The sequence below is a fragment of the Staurois parvus genome, unplaced genomic scaffold, assembly GCF_062004578.1.
Source record: "Staurois parvus isolate SC_StPar_1 unplaced genomic scaffold, SC_StPar_1.0 ptg000200l, whole genome shotgun sequence".
Lineage (NCBI taxonomy): Eukaryota > Metazoa > Chordata > Amphibia > Anura > Ranidae > Staurois > Staurois parvus.
Window position 1 is genome coordinate 3,709,986 of NW_028317996.1, and position 20,600 is coordinate 3,730,585.

Genomic DNA, 20,600 nt, shown 5'->3' on the forward strand with positions numbered 1-20,600 from the left:
CCAAAATTTGGGAATTTCTTTTACTCTCACTTTCAATAACCGTAAAGAGAACAAATAGAGAAGGTGAATCTCCTTAATGGAGGCAAAGACAGCAATAGAAACTGACAGGTGTTCTAATCCCTCTTCCCTCTATCTGAAACTAAAAAAGTTTTGCATTTATTTATACTTTAACTGTATCTGAGCTCCACAAACCCAGAACACTAATTAATTCATTTTTAATATGCAAAGCAAACTCACCCTTCCATCCATGTCTCCATGCTTTATTTTGTTTATGAATGGACTTGGGTTATTCTGCCGAGAGTGCTGTAGGGCCATGTCATTCTTACAGGCTAGACCGGCAGAAGAACTCCGGGCAGATGACTAAATGCACCACTAAATTATCTGTATGTTTATTTGTCATAGCTGTAGTAATTTTGTTGACCCAGTCTTGTGATATACATACTTTTTAAAGGTAAAATGAAATTGTAGCCATGTTAGTGCAAAAACAACAGAGTACTATGCATGATACATTTTAATTGTTGGAGCCTATACAGTGCTAGGGACCCTGACCCTTGGCAACTAGCCACTGCTATCTGACAGCATTATATTAATGTTGGTATAGGTCAGGGGTCTGCAACCTTTAAGACATAAAGAGCCACTTGGACCCATTTCCGAAGGGAAAAAAAAGACTGGGAGCCGCAAAACCATTGCAACATTTAAAACGAATCCGACACTGCATATATTGTTTCTTACCTTAATGCTATATACAGGATCGTGCAGTTAGCTGTCAATCTGAAGAAAAAAAGAACTTTTTCACTTAACAATGTAAAATATATTTTTGCACATTAATAGCTAATTAAAATATTTAATTTATCTGGTTAATGGGATTTTTTCTCCTGAACCTCAGTGCACAGTGTCTGCACATCAGGGCTGTAAGACGTCACCTTCATTTTCACACAGGCTTGCAAGCTGTCATCTGTGAGGCGTGATCGATGTTTGTTTTTAATATAGTTCATGTTGGAGAAGACCTGCTCACATACATATGTGGAGCCGAAGATCGACAGCACTCCAAATGCATACTTTTTATTTTGAGAGCCACATTTTTAAAACTGAAAATACATCCCCCATATAGTAATTCATCCCCCATAGTAATTCATCCCCCATAGTAATTCATCCCCCATATAGTAATTCATCCCCCATAGTAATTCATCCCCCATATAGTAATTCATCCCCCATAGTAATTCATCCCCCATATAGTAATTCATCCCCCATATAGTAATTCATCCCCTATAGTAATTCATCCCCCATAGTAATTCATCCCCCATATAGTAATTCATCCCCTATATAGTAATTCATCCCCCATATAGTAATTCATCCCCCATAATAATTAATCCCCCATAGTAATTCATCCCCCATATAGTAATTCACCCCCCATAGTAATTCATCCCCCATATAGTAATTCATCCCCCATAGTAATTCATCCCCCATATAGTAATTCATCCCCCCTATAGTAATTCATCCCCCATAGTAATTCACCCCCCCTATAGTAATTCATTCCCCATAGTAATTCATCCCCCCTATAGTAATTCATTCCCCATATAGTAATTCATCCCCCCTATAGTAATTCATTCCCCATATAGTAATTCATCCCCCCTATAGTAATTTATCCCCCATAGTAATTCATCCCCCATAGTAATTCATCCCCCATAGTAATTAATTCCCCATATAGTAATTCATCCCCCCTATAGTAATTCATTCCCCATATAGTAATTCATCCCCCCTATAGTAATTCATTCCCCATATTGTGTCAATTCACTTACCTTTGCTCCGCGCGTTCCTCTCGCCGTGTTCCCGTGCCGTTCCGGTCTTCAGGGCGGACTGTGAGAGGAGCCTAGCTCCCCTCACGTTCGTCACGCTGCCCCGCCTACACACATTCTGACAGCCAATGTATCCCGCGCCGTTCCGGTCTTCAGGGCGGACTGTGAGAGGAGAGGAGTTTGTCATGCTGCCCCGCCTACATCCTGACAGCCAATGTTTGCCACGCTGAAACCCTATTGCCTGTCACCTGGTGGGCAGTGTGCTCCAGAGCCGCAGCAAAGGTGAAAAAGAGCCGCATGCGGCTCTGGAGCCGCGGGTTGCCGACACCCGGTATAGGTGATCTGGCCACTCAGCAGGCAGCTTCTACAGCCAATGGAATACAGTATTAATAAGAGCTGAAGCACCACAACACTGCTCAATACAATAAAGCAGCCAAACCCGCTGCTTAGAGGACCTTGTGAAAATACCACCCAGGTTCCAGGTAATATTCAGTCCTATGAACTGTCTTCTATTCCAAGCACTGATGAAGGGGCATTTTTTGAGCCTCAAAACACATTGGCCACCTTTTTAAATGTTTGTCTGACCTTTAGGCAGAAAAACTATCCAAAACCAAAAAGAGAGGGGCATATAAATGTCTATATTATTATTAAATAATACCACATCCATAATTAAATGTATACAAAAAACCCTAACACAGAAAAACTACAGGACTTTAAATGTACCAGCTCTTAACAACATTATATAAAATTGCATATTTTATTCACATCATTAGAGATATTGATATAAAATACATGTTAAAAGCTTTTCCACGTACATATAAGCTTAATATACATCAGTTGACCCCAGATACTCCAACACTGATATTCAACTATATTAGTTAATTCGCATTACGTAATTCCATTATTTCTTTCAAGTAGGTATTGGGGTATCGAATACTGAGCACATTTCTTGGGTCAGTGGCTGCTTCTTCAGTAAACCGCAGACAGTAATCTGCAATGCAAATCACAGATTATTTGTATCATATTGTATCAAAAATAGCATACAATTTTGTATAAGGGCCAAAAGACCTACCTCTTGTACAGCAATAACCCAACATTTTCATTCAGATTACAATAAAGTTCTCAGTGGTGAATAGATTCCATCATCCAGCATGTTAATCACAGAGGAGGGGCTTTACCAAACAGTCAATAAGGGAACAGCATAGGCCAAAAAGACCTCATAGAGGTTTGGTGGTAGTATACGCAATCCCATATAATAATATAAAATCCTATATAAGCTATTGTACTAACTGTAAACCTATGTAAAGAAAATATCATTGCTCTATTTCAGTTATAAAACTCAATAAAAACATAATATAAATAAATGTAAATAAATATTATTAATATAACTATATCTGGAATATTAAGCAGTAGTATGGTGTATCCATTCTTAAGTATACTGTTTGTCTGTAAGAAGACCTGTTCCTGTGTAAAGGGTGCACATCTTAAGTCCCTTCCCAAAGCACAGGAATAAATAAAAAGAAATCTAAGAAGGCATTACACTCAATCACAACGACAGCTCACCCTATTTTTTATATTACATGAAACGACAGCTATGCTAAGTACTCTTTTCATATACAGAGGTTAGACAAAAAAATAGAAACACTACATGATTTGCAGGTGGAAAGCAGAAGTGATGTAACATTATTTTGCTTACACTGTGTGATGAGACAACTAGCTAACAGGTGGGAAGCCTCACTTTCGTCATTCACTGCGTGCATTGCTACATTGCTAGCAATACATCATGTCAGAGCTTACTGAGCTTCAAAGAGGGCAGACAAAGTTTTCCTAAAAACTGTATATGTTGTCATAACCTTTAATACTGTACCTTGAGACACAGCATATACATTGCCAACTTCAGTCACAAAGGTAACAGCTAAGTGGGCACCAAACAATTTGCCTCTTTGAAGCTCAGTAGACTCCGTCCAGACTCCATTTTACTAGTAGTGTACACAGTGAATGACAAAAATGAGGCTTCCCTCCTGTTAGCTAGGTGTCTCATCACACAGCGGAAGCAAAAGAATGTTACATCACTTCCACTTTCAACGCAAAACATGTCAGCACTTTCACACCTTCAAATCATGTAGTGTTTCCATTTTTTTGTATAATCCCTGGAAGTAACTTCACATTGATGGTAACAAGTAGAGTCCTTTTAATTTGATTGGTGTACACATTATAGGGAGGGGAAAGTCACCTGGAATGGCTGTGGAAAAAAACTTCAGAAGGAACAGAAGCTGCTATTGCAGTCACTAAATGAAATATATATGTAGCGTCCTGTGTATTTGCTGATTGACAGTCTTTGTGATCAGGACCATTACATTTTTAGGGATTGCACTGCACACATCTTGTGGTGTTTATGTGTGAGCCCTAATCAACAAAGTTGTGAAGACAAACATATAAGACAAACTATCTATGTGTTTTTATGCAGAGGAATTTTCAAAAGAGGCTCAAGAGCCACCAAAAAGGCACGTGAGAAGATGTGAGTAGCTAACCTTTGTTTTATTATAGCAATTTGTGCTGTATTTGAATAATAATGAAATTATTCATAGTATTATTATATATAACGTAAAACTAACAAAAGTGTACCTGTCCCAGAACAGTGAGGTAGAGATTAAAACAAACAATGGTAAATCAGGAAAGGAATGCAGAAGTACAACAATGGTCAGTATGTGCAGGATTGGAGTATGGAGGATATGACAGGTAAGGAATATAAAAAGGATATGATAGGATATGAGTTCAAAGGGTATGATTGGAAGCAATATGTACAGGAGAAGCATGCATGGGTATGATGATGGGAGAGAAGTGTAGAGAGTATAACAATGGGCAATATGTGAAGGAGGAGGCTGTGGAGTATATGATAGTAAGCAGCATGTGCAGGAGAGAAGTGTAGAAAGTATGACAACAGGCAATATGTAAAGGAGAGGAGTGTTGAGGGTATGACAGTGGGAAGTCTATGCAGAAGAGAAATGTGGAGAGTATGAAGGTGCAGGAGAGGAGTATGGTGGTATCATGGGGGTGGTATGTGCAAAAACTAGAGTGCAGAGGGTATGATAACTTGCAGATCAGTATATTCTTTGACTTTACATAGATAGGAAGTAATGATCCTTCCTTGTGTGTTATCTATTCAGTGTTTCCAACTCTCTGTGATACCGATATCTCTTACATGGTCATAAATCCTCCTACGAGTTACCTTTTAGTTTTACCCATGCAAAATGCATTACATGAACATTGCAACAAATATATCACTGTTACTATTGCCAAGCTTCCTCCTCCAGCCAACATACCAGGTCCAACACCACACTCAAAACTCTCCTCCTTCGACCCAGTTACCACCGAGGAAGTTACAGAACTCCTTTCCAAGGCTTACTTCACCACCTGTCCCCTGGACCCTGTCCCCTCTTGATTATTGCAGCCTCCTTCCTGCTCTATCCTAAACTCTCTAACCCACATCTTCAACCTCTCACTCTCCATGAGAACCTTTCCCTCCCCGCTCAAACATGCACTGATTACCCCATACTTAAAAAACCTTCACTGGACCCCATCTGTTTGAATAACTTAAGACTCATCTCTCTGCTCCCGTTTGCCTCCAAGATTCTTGAGCACCTTGTTCACAACCGTATGAACTGCTACCTCACCGACAACAACCTTCTTGATCCCCTACAGTCTGGCTTCCTCCCACAACATTGCACTGAAACTCTACTACTAAAACTCACTAATGGCCTACTAACTACTAAAACCAATGGCCATTACTCTATACTCATACTCCTAGACCTTTCTGCTGCCTTTGACACAGTCGACCATCCACTCCTCCTCAGTAAACTCCACTCCATCGGCCTCCGTGACTCTGTTCTCTCCTGGTTCTCCTCTTACCTTTCTCACTGCACTTTCAGCGTCACATACAACTCCTCCTCCACTCCTCTCCCTTTTAATGTTGGGGTACCCTAAGGCTTTGTCCTTGGGCCCCTCCTTTTCTCTCTCTACACCTCCTCCCAGGGCCAATTGATAACTTCCCATGGCTTTCAATACCACATCTATGCTGATGACACCCAGATCTATCTCTTTACTCCCCACTGGCTAAATCCTGCCGCCTCAACCTTCGGAACATTTCCAAAATCCGGCCCTTTCTGACCAATGACACCACAAAACAACTTGTCCACGCCTTGGTTTTATCCCACCTTGATTACTGTAACTCCCTCCTCACTAGTCTACCATTTTCCCACCCTTCAGTCTATTATGAATGCTGCTGCTAGACTCATACACCTTACCAACCGATCAGTGACTGCTGCCCCTGTCTGCCAATCCCTTCACTGGCTTCCACTAACCCAACGTATAAAATTCAAAATACTAACCACAGCATAAAAAAGCCATCCACAACACTGCCCCTAGCTACATCACCACCCTCTTCCACAGATATCATACAAATCGCCCACTCCACTCCTCACAAGACATCTTGCTCTCTATCTCCCTTGTCATCTCCTCCCACACTCGCCTCCAGGACTTCTCCAGAGCCTCTCACCCTCTGGAACTCCCTACCGCAGTATGTCCGGTCAGCCCCCACCCTGTCTGCCTTTAGGCGATCTTTGAAAACTCACCTATTCAGGGAAGCCTACCCCACCTCCACCTAAGAACTGTACTTGTCTCACCTCCATCAGAACATCACCTACAGCTATCACCTTTTGTACCACCTCCCCCTTCCTTTACATTGTAAGCTCCACGAGCAGGGCCCTCCTATTCCTTCTGTACTGAAATGTATTGTAATTGTACTGTCTCCCTTATATTGTAAAGTGCTGCACAAACTGTTGGCGCATATAAATCCTGTATAATAGTAATAATAATAATAATAATATTGTTGAACAATTTACAAAATGCTTTGGAAAAAAACGTTGCCCATTCAGTAGTCTTATTTGTTTGGATGCATAGATATGACAGCATTGATTGCAGCTGCCACATCTGAATATTCCTTTAACCACTTCCTGTCACTAGGCCAGGGGTGGGCAAACTTTTTGACTTGAGGGCCGCAATGGGTTCATATATTGGACCCGGGGGCCGGACCAAGAGTAGATGAATGATGTGTATGTGTCATCCATAGTAAGTATAGTAATATTCCCCCATAGTAAGCATAGTAATTCATCCCCCATATAGTAATTCATCCCCCATATAGTAATTCATCCCCCATAGTAATTCATCCCCCATATAGTAATTCATCCCCCATATAGTAATTCATCCCCCATAGTAATTCATCCCCCATATAGTAATTCATCCCCCATAGTAATTCATCCCCCCTATAGTAATTCATCCCCCCTATAGTAATTCATCCCCCATAGTAATTCATCCCCCATAGTAATTCATCTTCCATATAGTAATTCATCCCCCCTATAGTAATTCATTCCCCATATTAATTCATCCCCCATATTAAGTCCCCAAGTCCCCCCTGTGTCAATTCACTTACCTTTGCTCCGCGCGTTCCTCTCGCCGTGTTCCCGCGCCGTTCCAGCGTAGCATGAAAATCTATCTCCTATGAGGATCTGTCCCCCTCGACGTATCTGCGCATGTGCCAGTTTCAGGCATTAGCAGCCGATCGGCGATCTCCGGCACATGCACAGATACGTCGAGGGGGGACAGATCCTCATAGGAGACAGATTTTCATGCTACACCGGTCTTCAGGGCGGACTGTGAGAGGAGCCTAGCGGGAGCCTAGCTCCGCGGGCCGGATTAAAAGGTCCGCCGGGCCGTAGTTTGCCCATTGCTGCACTAGGCCATTTTGTCCTGGACTTGAAGTCTTTAAAAGTGTCATTTTTCAGCCGTCGATCGACTGTTCAGTAAAAGTGTCACTGTAGTTTTTCATCATTTCATGGGCACATACAATTTTGAGTCTTGACATGTTTAATATCTACTGTATTTACTCAATGCAACTGCATCCGTTATATTTAAAAAAAAATGGGTAAAGCATTGTGTTTGTGTCTAAAATTAACTTTAATGTATTTTGTTCTAAAAATATGCATTTTATAAACAGCTGCACAAATGTCGTGCAAAGGAAAACTGCAACAGCCACCACTCCAGGACCTCTCCTTTCAGAAAATATCAAATGCTTTGGGGTCCTAAGTAATTTTCCAGCAAAAAATGCTGTTGTGTGTGTGAAAATTTTTTAAAAATGGGCATGTTAAAAATAAAAAATTGCAACGGACACAATGTGGTCAGTAGAGGGTGCAAAAATATGTTTTTCTGAATCGTAAGGATTGTATATAAGGGAGTCTCTCAGAAATTGTGCCCGTCTACATGTAATATGTGGACTGTCACTAAGAAATTGTTTTAATGTTCTATTTCCTTTTTAGTAAATACCAATGTTTTATAAGTAAAATCTACCATTATATTAATGTTTAAATCTAGTAATCAGTCTTCCTTATTAGTGTTCTTATGTTTAAAGATAAGATCCCCCTATATTTCTCTTTTGCCCCCATGCACGTTTTCCTGAAGGTCTTTTTTTTACCTTACCTTCTCTGTCTAATGCTGGGTATACACGCATAGTTTTGTTTTGGTTCAGCCCGTGGGTTGAATGAAAAACAATCTGACATACTCACGCATCCACATAAGCGATGTGGATACTGGGATCTCCTCTGCTATTCGCTGCATGTACTGATTGACTTCTGGTTTTCCAGCAGGACAGTTTTACAGATGCCAGTCATTAGACTGGCTTCTATTGAACAGACAGGGGTTCCTGATGAACTTCGGTCTGTGTGTAAATAAAGGTTTGTCTCCTTCCTGTTTGAGTTCTTGTTCTTTTGAACAGTTACAGCAGAGTCTCAGACACTGACCATATGGGATAAATTTAATGAGAAAAGTACCACAAATGCAACAACTCCTCCTGCGCTCAGGGACCCAGATCCGTAGGGGACCGATGGACCAGTACTCTTGAAGAATATGGAGGTTCGGCCAAGACCGATCAAAGGCTGTGCAGCTCAGACAAAAAGCTGGGGAAGCTCGATACAGGACACTTATGCTCAAAGGCATAACTAGAACCTTTAGGGCCCCCTTGCAACAAACCACAAAGGAGCCCCTTGACCCTTGCCCAGGGCCCTTCCCACTGATCTGGGTGCCCTTTACTCCCATTGTGGGGCCCTTTATTACAGTCCTGCAGCAAGACCCTTTCACATATTCTGAAGTGGGTACCCTTCCTGCCATCTTGGGCCCGCCATGGTGAGGGAACACCAGTGTCCAGTCGCAAATAAAACCTTTGAGACCCTGGTAGGTATACCACTGGTATCAGTAGGGTTTTTTTTGTTATTTTTTCATGATTTGTTTACAATTTAATTTTTTTTTTTTTTTTTTTTTACAATTTTTTTAGGAGCCCCATTGGGGGGCTTTAGTGAGATATCAGGGGTCTAAACAAATCTCTGGTGTTCACTTTTGAGACAGAGAAAGGAGATTAAGGACACAGCCCTTAATCTCCATCTCTGCATCCTCAGCAGCATAGAATGAATGGACAGGAATAGCTCTGTACAGACATTCCTGTGCATTTGCAAACTGAAGCATAGTAAACATACCAATCACTTACTCTGTCCATTTAGAAAAGGCCATTAAATGCCATATTTACCGGCCCCTTTCCTGCTCTCCATCCTGAAAGCATCCCCTGCAGCAGCCAGCAGGAGGGGAGGGGGTTCTGGCAGAGCTGTGGGGGACGAGGAGGTCCAGGAGAGCACAAAGAAGCCCGGGGACAGCAGGACCTGAATAGCAGGGCAGCATATGGAGGAGGCAATGCCCTCCCTTTTCCTCCTGTAGCCGTTGAATGCCTTCATGAGGGAGATAGGAGGAGAAGCAGGGCATTGGTTCCTCTATATGATGCCCCCACCACCCCTTCTATCCAGGTGTACAGGAGAGTCACACCAGCCCCCTTGAGCATGGGGCCGTGTAGCAAATGTGACCCCTATAGTTACACCCCTGCACGTGGTCCCCATAACAACACCCTCACTAGAGGTAGAACCCACAATACAAAAGTATTATCCCCAGAATAAATCTTTGCAATTGAATAGTAAACACATGATGGTCTGAATTGGTAGATTAATTTAAAAAAGGTTCCACAATTTCTTGTCCTATGTTGTGGGGGATGTTCAAATAAACATCCTCCAGATCAATGGTCACTAGAATTGTTTTTTGTAGAATGTGAAAACCCTATAAATTACCCAAGAAAGAAAATATATCTAGTGTGTAGGAAACAAGTTTTTCAACATGAGATCTAAGTTGTTTAACAATAAATTTACTAAATGCTTAAGATAACTGACCTCCCAGGTGGCATAGCGCTATTCTTTCAGATGCTCATAGAATGTAGTTTCAATAATATATTCAGCAAAACAGAACTTTTCCTGTTCATTAACTTATTTTATTAAAGGGGCAAATTCATCATGGAATCTCCTACTTAGCTACATGTGGATTTTTTTATGCACCATTTTGCAAGGTTTTATTACACTCTATGATGATCATTCAGAACAATATAAATGTGGGTTAACACACATGCTGGCAACCTGCCACTTAGGGGTCAACATATGCAGAAGACTAATTGCTGATGGGTTAAAGCACATATGTTGGGTGCTGAGGGGTTAATTCACATGATCTGGGTGCTGAAAGGGTTATCATACATGAGGAAAGACACACATACACTGCAGGTACTGAGTAGAAATTAGTTTGGGTACCTCTGCAGAGGGCTGCAGGCAGATACTGCTGTTGAACTAAGCTTCTTCTCTCTGAGTGCTGAAGCTCTAGACTGTATGTCTGGAATTAGTGATCAAAGTCTATGGGAATTATATGGACAGTGCTATATGTACATATTGTGTGGTGTAGATACTGCACAGTGAGGAGTCTCAGGGAGGGGAAGTTGGCGATTGACTGTTCTGGTAACAGGATACACTTATATACATGTGCTGGAGCAGGAACTTACTGGTAAAGTTCAATCTGTATGCTGGAAGTGGGATCTTACTGGGGAAAGACTAGTCTGTGTGCTAGAGGTTGGATCTCACTACTAGTGCATGAACTGTTAACGTCAAACTAAACCCATTGATTTAAAGCATAGCTAAACCCTCCTATGTTTTACATTCAAGGAAGCTGCCATCTTAGAACTTGTTTGTTCTGCAATTGCCATGGTGCTGCACATGTGATCAATTATGACACCAGCCATTTGATGGCTTGAGAGTTTGGTTGAGCCTTGAATGTAACTGATTTGGGAAACAGCTTGGTTTAGTTCTTTAACTGTTAACTTCAACTATTTCTAAAACAGTTTTTTAGAACAGTTACCTTGAAGGCATGTCTCTGGTAATAAATGTCACAGCTGCCATTATGCATATGTCAGGCCTTAACTACATTTTCAAGCCCTCAAATGGCTGGTGGCAAAGCTGATCACATGTGCAGCACCATGGTAGATCTAGATAGATGTTAAGATGGTTTTATCTTCAGCTGTAAAGGATGGGAGGATTTAGATCTGCTTTAAGCTAAATTTGACATGGCAGAAGTCCCCCCCATGACAAACTGAACTGTATATTTTACTAAATAAGATAGGATAACTGGATTTTTGTCTGACCTGTAAAATCCATTTCTTGGGTTATCCTAAAGCAATGGCCATGAGGGAAGGGAGACACAGCAACCACCAACAGGTCAAAACTTACTATACAGCAGCCGGCAAATTACACCAACCAAAAGCTGCGTCCTTATCGGCTTATACAGTGAGGAACAAAAGTATTTGAACACCCTGCGATTTTGCAAGTTCTCCCACTTCTACCAGGAGCGTGGGTGCCTCCTGGAATGTCCATCATCAGGCTTTGGTGGCACAGGTCTGCAAGGCTGAAACCTGGTCTTCAGTGCACATTTGTACAAGATTTTACCAGGTGAATGTACAGTACATTCACCTGGTAAAATCTTGTACAAATGTGCACTGAAGACCAGGTTTTAGCCTTGCAGACCTGTGCCACCAAAGCCTGATGATGGACATTCCAGGAGACACCCACACTCCTGGTAGAATGAGCCTTCACTAGAAAGAGCAGAGCCCTTCCTTTCAACTCATAGGCTTGAGAGATAGTCTGACAAATCCCATGGGAAATGGTTGACTTAATAGCCGCCTGACCCCGCTTTGGTCCATTTGGAAGGACAAACAGAAAGTCTGACCACCTGACTTCAGCAGTCAGTTTCAGATACAACCTGACTGTCTGAAACACACCTAAGGTGTGGAGGGCCTTGTCTCCTGGCTACCGAGGCCTTGGGAAAAAAAGAAGACAAACCAATGCCCTGGTTGATATGGAAGGCTGAATCCAACTTTAGCAAAAACTGCAGCAGAGCCCAAAGAATCACTCATAGTAGAATACTAGATTGAAGCTCGGACCTTATGAAAGTAGGTCTGGGTGAGCTGAAAGGGGCCAAGGAATATCCACCAGCATGTTCATGGTCGGAATACTACATGCTCCTGGGCCAAGCTGATGCGATCAGAATCACCGGTTCCTTCTCCACCTGAATCCTGCAATACGGGCACAGAAGAAGCTGTAACAAAGAGAAGGCATGAATCAGGGAGAACTTGTCCCATGGGGGTTTATTTACTAAAGCTGGAGAGTCCAAAATCAGACTCCCTTCTGCATAGAAACCAATCAGCTTCCAGGTTTCATTGCCAAAGCTTCATTGAACAAGCTGAGGTTAGAAGCTGATTGGTTTCTATGCAGAAGGGAGTCTGATTTTGGACTCTCCAGCTTTAGTAAATAAACCCCATGGTGTCACCAGAGCATCTACTGCAAATGCTTATGGATCACTGGTTCTGGAAATGAACTTGTCCAGTGTGGCATTGAACCTGGACACCAACAGATCCACATCTGGCGTGCTCCACCGCAAACAGAGTGCTTTGAAAACCTCTGAGCAGACAGACCACTTTTCCGGTGACAACTGTTGGTGCCTGAGGAAGTCCGCTTTCCAATTCTCCACTCCAGGAATGTGAACTGTGGACAGAGCAGGGACAGGAAGCTCTGCCCATGACAAGATGAGATCTACAGTATCTTTTACTGAGATGCTCAGCTCCTGTTACCCCCTTGATGTCTGAGGTATGCCACGACTGTGGCATTGTCGGACTGAACCCTTATTGGAGGGCCTTGCAACTCTCCTGACCAATGTAGGATAACCAGGCAAATTTCTTGCAGTTCCAGAAGATTGATGAGTGATGACCTCTTCTGCGGAGAATAAGTTCCCTGCACTGAAAAGTGAAATTGTAAAACAGACCCAGTTACCTGATACCTCTCCTGCTACATTTCTGCAAATGCCAGCAAATGTTCCCTCTCCCAAATGATTGGGCATGCTTCTTCATTGCGAGGAAGATTGAGTCCAGTTTTGCTTGCTTGGAGGACCAGGACTTCTTATGGAGCTGGGCCTGAGGCTTTGCTCTGCAGGCTTAAGCCTGGAGGTGATGAAAGGACTGCCTCATGAAAACAGGAGTAGAAGTAGAAGGAGCAGCTGCCCTCTGCAATGAGTACTTACCCTTCTTCTGGAGTGCTAAAAGAGAACGTTTACCTCCAGAAATCTTCTGGATATACTTATCCAAATCAAGCCCAAACAGACATTCCCTGTGAAATGGTAAACCTGCCATAAAACTATCATTTTGCATGGCACCCCTGCAGACCAACATTTTAGACGCAGAATCTTACACATGTGTACAGACAAAAATCCTAAGCGTGAAATCTGCCAAATGGAATCCTTTAAGCATCCACAGCAAAATAAAGAGCCCAAGGGAAACCTACTAAACCTTTGACTATCACAGCCTCACTGTGTTTTCTAACCTCCTGGATAAATGCCTCATTCCCCCTTTATTGCTGGGCCGGCCCGCACAAGGGAAAAGGATGCCTTGAGCAAAGATTCCAGACGTTTGTCAGCAGCATACTTAAGGACAGGGAAATGGTCCACCAGACATGTGAGACTGAATTCTCCCTCCATAGGGTATAACTGAATAAATCTCTTTGGTAGAGAAAACACCTCAGAGTTAGCCCAATCCATATACACCAACTCTTTGTGATGAGGGTGTAAAGGAAATGAATGGAAACCTTGTAGCAGCTGCCATGATCCCAGGGGTGAAACTTTCAAAGATACAGACTCGGGAAGTGGCAGTGACAGATTAATGCAGACCATTTCGACTAGAAAATTCACTGAGGCCTTCTGGGTTAACCCCTGACCCTGGGTTTCTTTGGGTGCAGAGTCCTAAGCATAGTTATCTTCTGCCTATTCATCCTCCAGTCCCCCATCATCTGCCTCTTCCTCATTGCCCACCCAATCCTCCTCCAACCAAGAAGAGGAGAAGGGGGGGGAATGCCTTTGCTTCCAACTATCTTGACCTACATTGATGAGTACCTTGGAGAGCTGCCATTGTATCCACACCAAACAGACGACAAATCCTCCTTAATTACACAAGGCTGTGTGTCTTAGATGTAGCCAAAAACCTGACAATGGAAAGGGTTTCAGACCTACCTGGACCCTAAGGGGAAATTGCAGTAGAGGGGTTACTTCTAGAGTCTTCCTGACCTGATGAAGGTACTTGTCACCCCTCCGCTCCTGTGTTCCCAAATCTCTGGCTGCTCCGTTTGGAAGACATATGGCCTGCTGATGATTCATGTAATTAGCTGAGAGGATTCTGTGCAAAAAAACAGAACAGTAGACTGGTTACTAGAGATGAGCGAATTATTCAAAAATTCGATTCGGCTGATTCGCCGAATTTGAGGAAGAAATTCGATTCGATGCGAATTTATTCGCTACGAATTTAACTTATAAAAAGGGTTTCTAGGCTTCAGAGAGCCTTTAAATTAGTGCAGAACACTGTACCTTTAATTTAAATGCCCTTGGAGATGAGGAAGGAGAAGGAGAAGGATGAGAAGAAGGAGAAGGATGAGAAGAAGGAGAAGGATGAGAAGAAGGAGAAGGATAAGGAGAAGGATGAGAAGAAGGAGAAGGATGAGAAGAAGGAGAAGGATGAGAAGAAGGAGAAGGATGAGAAGAAGGAGAAGGATGAGAAGAAGGATGAGAAGAAGGAGAAGGATGAGAAGAAGAAGGATGAGAAGAAGAAGAAGGATGAGAAGAAGGAGAAGGATGAGAAGAAGAAGAAGGATGAGAAGAAGAAGAAGGATGAGAAGAAGAAGAAGGATGAGAAGAAGGAGAAGGATGAGAAGAAGAAGAAGGATAAGAAGAAGAAGAAGGATGAGAAGAAGGAGAAGGATGAGAAGAAGAAGAAGGATGAGAAGAAGAAGAAGGATGAGAAGAAGGAGAATTCCAAGCCGGCAAAAAGTGTATCTGCAGAGCTCCGCTATTTCTTAGCGGAGCTCTGCAGATACACTTAGTGGAGCTCTGCAGATACACTTTTTGCCGGCTTGGAATTCTTCTTATTTTCATCCTACTTCTTCTTCTTCTTCTTCATCCTCATCTTCATCCTCTTCTTCTTCTGAGGATGAGGATGAAGAAGAAGAAGAAGAAGTAGGATGAATATAAGAAGAATTCCAAACCGGCAAAAAGTGTATCTGCAGAGCTCCGCTAAGTGTATCTGCAGAGCTCCTCTATTTCTGACAGTTCTCTGACATTCACATTTACAGCGGTTGAAACATTGTATCTATTTGTTTCCATAAATGGAAACAAATAGATACAATGTTTCAACCGCTGAGCTCTGCAGATACACTTAGCGGAGCTCTGCAGATACACTTAGCGGAGCTCTGCAGATACACTTTTTGCCGGCTTGGAATTCTTCTTATTTTCATCCTACTTCTTCTTCTTCTTCTTCTTCTTCTTCATCCTCATCCTCATCCTCAGAAGAAGAAGAAGAATGAAAAGAAGAAGAAGAAGAATGAAAAGAAGAAGAAAAAGAATGAAAAGAAGAATGAGAAGAATGAAAAGATTCTTCTTCTTCTTCTTTTCATTCTTCTTCTTCTTCTTCTTTTCATTCTTCTTTTCATTCTTCTTTTCATTCTTCTCATTCTTCTTTTCATTTTTCTCATTCTTCTCATTCTTCTTTTCATTCTTCTTCTCATTCTTCTTTTCATTCTTCTTCTTCTTTTCATTCTTCTTTTCATTCTTCTCATTCTTCTTTTCATTCTTCTTTTCATTCTTCTTCTCATTCTTCTTTTCATTCTTCTTCTTTTCATTCTTCTTTTCATTCTTCTTCTTCTTCTTTTCATTCTTCTTCTTTTCATTCTTCTTTTCATTCTTCTCATTCTTCTTCTCATTCTTCTTTTCATTCTTCTTCTCATTCTTCTTTTCATTCTTCTTCTTCTTTTCATTCTTCTTTTCATTCTTCTTTTCATTCTTCTTCTCATTCTTCTTTTCATTCTTCTTCTTCTTTTCATTCTTCTTTTCATTCTTCTTCTCATTCTTCTTTTCATGAAGAAGAAAAGAAGAATGAGAAGAATGAAAAGAAGAATGAAAAGAAGAAGAATGAAAAGAAGAATGAGAAGAAGAATTAAAAGAAGAATGAAAAGAAGAATGAGAAGAATGAAAAGAAGAATGAGAAGAATGAAAAGAAGAATGAAAAGAAGAAGAAGAATGAAAAGAAGAATGAAAAGAAGAAGAAGAATGAAAAGAAGAAGAAGAAGAATGAAAAGAAGAATGAAAAGAAGAATGAGAAGAATGAAAAGAAGAATGAGAAGAATGAAAATAAGAATGAAAAGAAGAAGAAGAAGAATGAAAAGAAGAAGAAGAATGAAAAGAAGAATGAAAAGAAGAAGAAGAATGAAAAGAAGAAGAAGAATGAAAAGAAGAATGGAAAGAAGAAGAAGAATGAAAAGAAGAAGAAGAGGAATGAAAAGAAGAATGAGAAGAATGAAAAGAAGAAGAAGAAGAATGAAAAGAAGAAGAAGAATGAAAAGAAGAAGAAGAATGAAAAGAAGAATGAGAAGAATGAAAAGATTCTTCTTCTTCTTCTTTTCATTCTTCTTCTTCTTTTCATTCTTCTTCTTTTCATTCTTCTTTTCATTCTTCTTTTCATTCTTCTCATTCTTCTTTTCATTCTTCTCATTCTTCTTCTCATTCTTCTTTTCATTCTTCTTCTCATTCTTCTTTTCATTCTTCTTTTCATTCTTCTCATTCTTCTTTTCATTCTTCTTCTCATTCTTCTTCTTCTTCTTCTTTTCATTCTTCTTCTTCTTTTCATTCTTCTTTTCATTCTTCTTCTCATTCTTCTTTTCATGAAGAAGAAAAGAAGAATGAGAAGAATGAAAAGAAGAATGAAAAGAAGAAGAATGAAAAGAAGAATGAGAAGAAGAATGAAAAGAAGAATGAGAAGAATGAAAAGAAGAAGAAGAAGAATGAAAAGAAGAAGAAGAATGAAAAGAAGAATGAAAAGAAGAAGAAGAAGAATGAAAAGAAGAAGAAGAATGAAAAGAAGAATGGAAAGAAGAAGAAGAATGAAAAGAAGAAGAAGAATGAAAAGAAGAATGAGAAGAATGAAAAGAAGAAGAAGAAGAATGAAAAGAAGAAGAAGAATGAAAAGAAGAAGAAGAAGAATGAAAAGAAGAATGAAAAGAAGAAGAATGAAAAGAAGAAGAAGAATGAAAAGAAGAATGAAAAGAAGAATGAGAAGAATGAAAAGATTCTTCTTCTTCTTTTCATTCTTCTTTTCATTCTTCTTCTTCTTTTCATTCTTCTTCTTCTTCTTTTCATTCTTCTTTTCATTCTTCTCATTCTTCTTTTCATTCTTCTCATTCTTCTTTTCATTCTTCTCATTGTTCTTCTCATTTTTCTTTTCATTCTTCTTCTCATTCTTCTTTTCATTCTTCTTCTTCTTTTCATTCTTCTTTTCATTCTTCTCATTCTTCTTTTCATTCTTCTTTTCATTCTTCTTCTCATTCTTCTTTTCATGAAGAAGAATGAGAAGAATGAAAAGAAGAAGAAGAATGAAAAGAAGAATGAGAAGAAGAATGAAAAGAAGAATGAAAAGAAGAATGAGAAGAATGAAAAGAAGAATGAAAAGAAGAAGTATTCCAGTACAGCAAAAAGTGTATCTGCAGAGAGCTCCGCTATTTCTGACAGTTCTCTGACAGTTCCTTCACATTTACAGCGGTTGAAACATTGTATCTATTTATTTCCGAATAAAAACATCTGTATCCTAAATGGAAACAAATAGATACAATGTTTCAACCGCTGTACATGTGAAGGAACTGTCAGAGAACTGTCAGAAATAGCGGAGCTCTCTGCAGGGACACTTTTGCCGGCTGATCGGGAAAAATCCGATTCGCGCACCCGAAGTATGCAAATATTCGGATTCGGCGCGAATCAAATTTTTCCTGAAATTCGAAACGAATTCCACTTCGCCTGGTTCGATTCGCTCATCTCTACTGGTTACCTTAGGAGACTAATCAAGTTGCCAGGTACCCCCCCCCCCATAGGTGTGCTTACATAACTTGTAACACCGGGGCTGAAAAACCTGGCCTTTATTGCTCCAGAATGCCTCCTTTAGCGCTAATTACTGCTGCCTGTGCTCCTCAGCACGTGATCCTTAGCATGTGCATTGCGTATCCAGATATGTTTGTTCTGGTCAAAATGGCTACTGCTACCAGGCCCCGCCTCCAGACATCGCCTGTGTGCGAGCGCTAATCCATCTTTATCCACTAGGGCCCCAGCTGTGTTCCCAGGAAACAGAAAATGGTGATCAGAGGCACACACACTCACTCCACACACTTTTTTGTTCAACCAAATAAAATAAATGAATAAAATAGGGCACCAAAGCCAAAAACTGTGGAACATCCAGCAGTTAGGCATTCAAGATCATGGAACACAGCTCCATGGTCATAGCCCCATCACTCTGTAGAGGGGAAAAAAGGGAGGGATAATCTGTACAGGTGGCTATACTACCTATACCCAGGGTGAATATCCTCTACAGGTACCCAAAGGCAACCCAGGCACTCACCATTCCTGCCACAGGACCTATACCTTTAAAGTATAAGATCAACTTTGGAACATGTTACATGTTCCACCTGTATTTAGGGTGGAATCTGTAACATGTTCCAGCTCCTGTCCCCTCTCCCCCCAACAACAGGTGGGGGTTCTTCTCCCCACACCCACTGTCACCTGCAGTCACTGCTCACACAACCATGTCAGTCATTCACAGAGAACACCGCAGCAGGTGTGCTTGTAGTTTGAATGAACTGTGAGTGCATTGATCAGCACACAGTCTTCTTCTAGCTTTGTAGCAGAAAGCCTGTATGGGAAATTGGTACAAAGCTAGAGGAAGACTGTGCCAGTGCCTGACATTGCACCCATGATTGCAGGTGCAGTGCTTTTCAGCTTTCTGTAAAAATAAATAAATAAATGCAGAATTTTTTTAACCTGCAAAATCGTATGCATTTATTATTTTTTATAAGGTGAACTTAGCCTGTAAAGTTACATGTCCCATATTCACCCATCATGGCTGGTAATGCTTTATTGGACCTTCAGGAACTTGATCCCTATTGCTGGGGTCCACTGCCCTTGTCCTATAGCGCACCCTGCCAGAATCACCTTGTCAGTTATTACTCTTCAGGGTTCTGTGTACGCAGGATCCAGCGCCGACTGGTTGAATTACAGGCAACCCACAACTTGTCTTCTTCAAACGCTGCTGGGTACAGGTACCATTCTGAGCATTTTGTGCTCTAGGAATGGATTTGGATAAGACCAATCTCCTGATCCCTGCAGGAACCTTTGGGCATCTTGTAGCATTGTACAGAGAGCTGCACAGCAGTGACCATCACCTTCATACACTGGTGAAAAGCTTGAGGTACTTCCTGTGTAGGAGGTGTTATATAGGAGAGGACTTCCTGTTTTTTATGCCAGTGCTATACCAGTTATACCCGTAGGTGGCACATAACCCTATGAGTGAGGAACAATATTGCAGCTCTGTATCCCATAATAATATCATATGCAGAAGTGATGAAAATGCACTATATCAATTTATTTTCATAATTATTTATGTATGCATTATATTTTCATCCTTATAAAATCTCTGTTTTAGATATATCAAGAAGCACATCTCCACCCGAAAGACCACCTTCAAAACGTAGGAAAACAGGTACACATTTCCACGGCAAAAAAAAGTAATGAACCAGTTTTCATTGTGAAGTATCTTGATATCTACAATATGTTTTATGCTTATGGAATTTTTTCATCCTTTGCAAGCAAGTTAAAATGGAGTTCCAGCCATTTTTGTGTTTATTAAAAGTCAGTCGCTACAAAAACTGTAGCAGCTGACTTTTAATAAACAGACACTTACCTGTCCCAGGGTCCAGTGATGTGCTCACCTGCTCCGTTCCTTCTCTTCTTCTTCTCTCCAAGGTGCCAGCATCTCAACTGTGGGCACCAGGCTGTGACAGCTTGTGGCTTCACAGCTGGGTGCCCACTGTGTATGCGCGAGTCACGCTGTGCCTCATGATTTCTCCAGCAGTCTTGTGGGACCTGTGAAGGTTCCCAGGAGACAGCGGGAGAAAAGAGGGGGCCGCAGTTCCGGCTCAATTCACTGTGGCAAACTGAGCCGGAAGTGGTCAAAACCAGATACCCCCAAAAGGTCCCCCCAAAAGGTGCCAAATATGGCAGTGGAGGAGGGAGGAGGCAAACAAGAGGAGCTTCCACTTTTGGGTGGAACTCCACTTTAAAGCGGCCCAATCATTAGCATTCACACATAAATCAATTGAACATGTCACTCTTACCAAATCTTACCAAGAATAAAACCTTTGTTCTTTAGCTCTCTTATGTGAGCCAAAGCTTAGACAAAAAATACCATGGTGTTTGACTTCCAGGTGCATTATGTTA

At 41.1% G+C, this 20,600-nt stretch overlaps 1 protein-coding gene across 1 annotated transcript in view; it reads left to right on the forward strand.

Moving 5' to 3' along the window:
* CIITA (class II major histocompatibility complex transactivator) overlaps positions 1-20,600 on the forward strand; it is a 160,806-nt gene that overhangs the window by 46,515 nt on the left and 93,691 nt on the right. The window contains exons 5-6 of the mRNA XM_089678238.1: positions 4,264-4,314; positions 19,807-19,863. Of these exons, the coding sequence (XP_089534364.1) occupies positions 4,264-4,314; positions 19,807-19,863 (108 nt within the window). The remainder of the gene's footprint in view (positions 1-4,263; positions 4,315-19,806; positions 19,864-20,600) is intronic.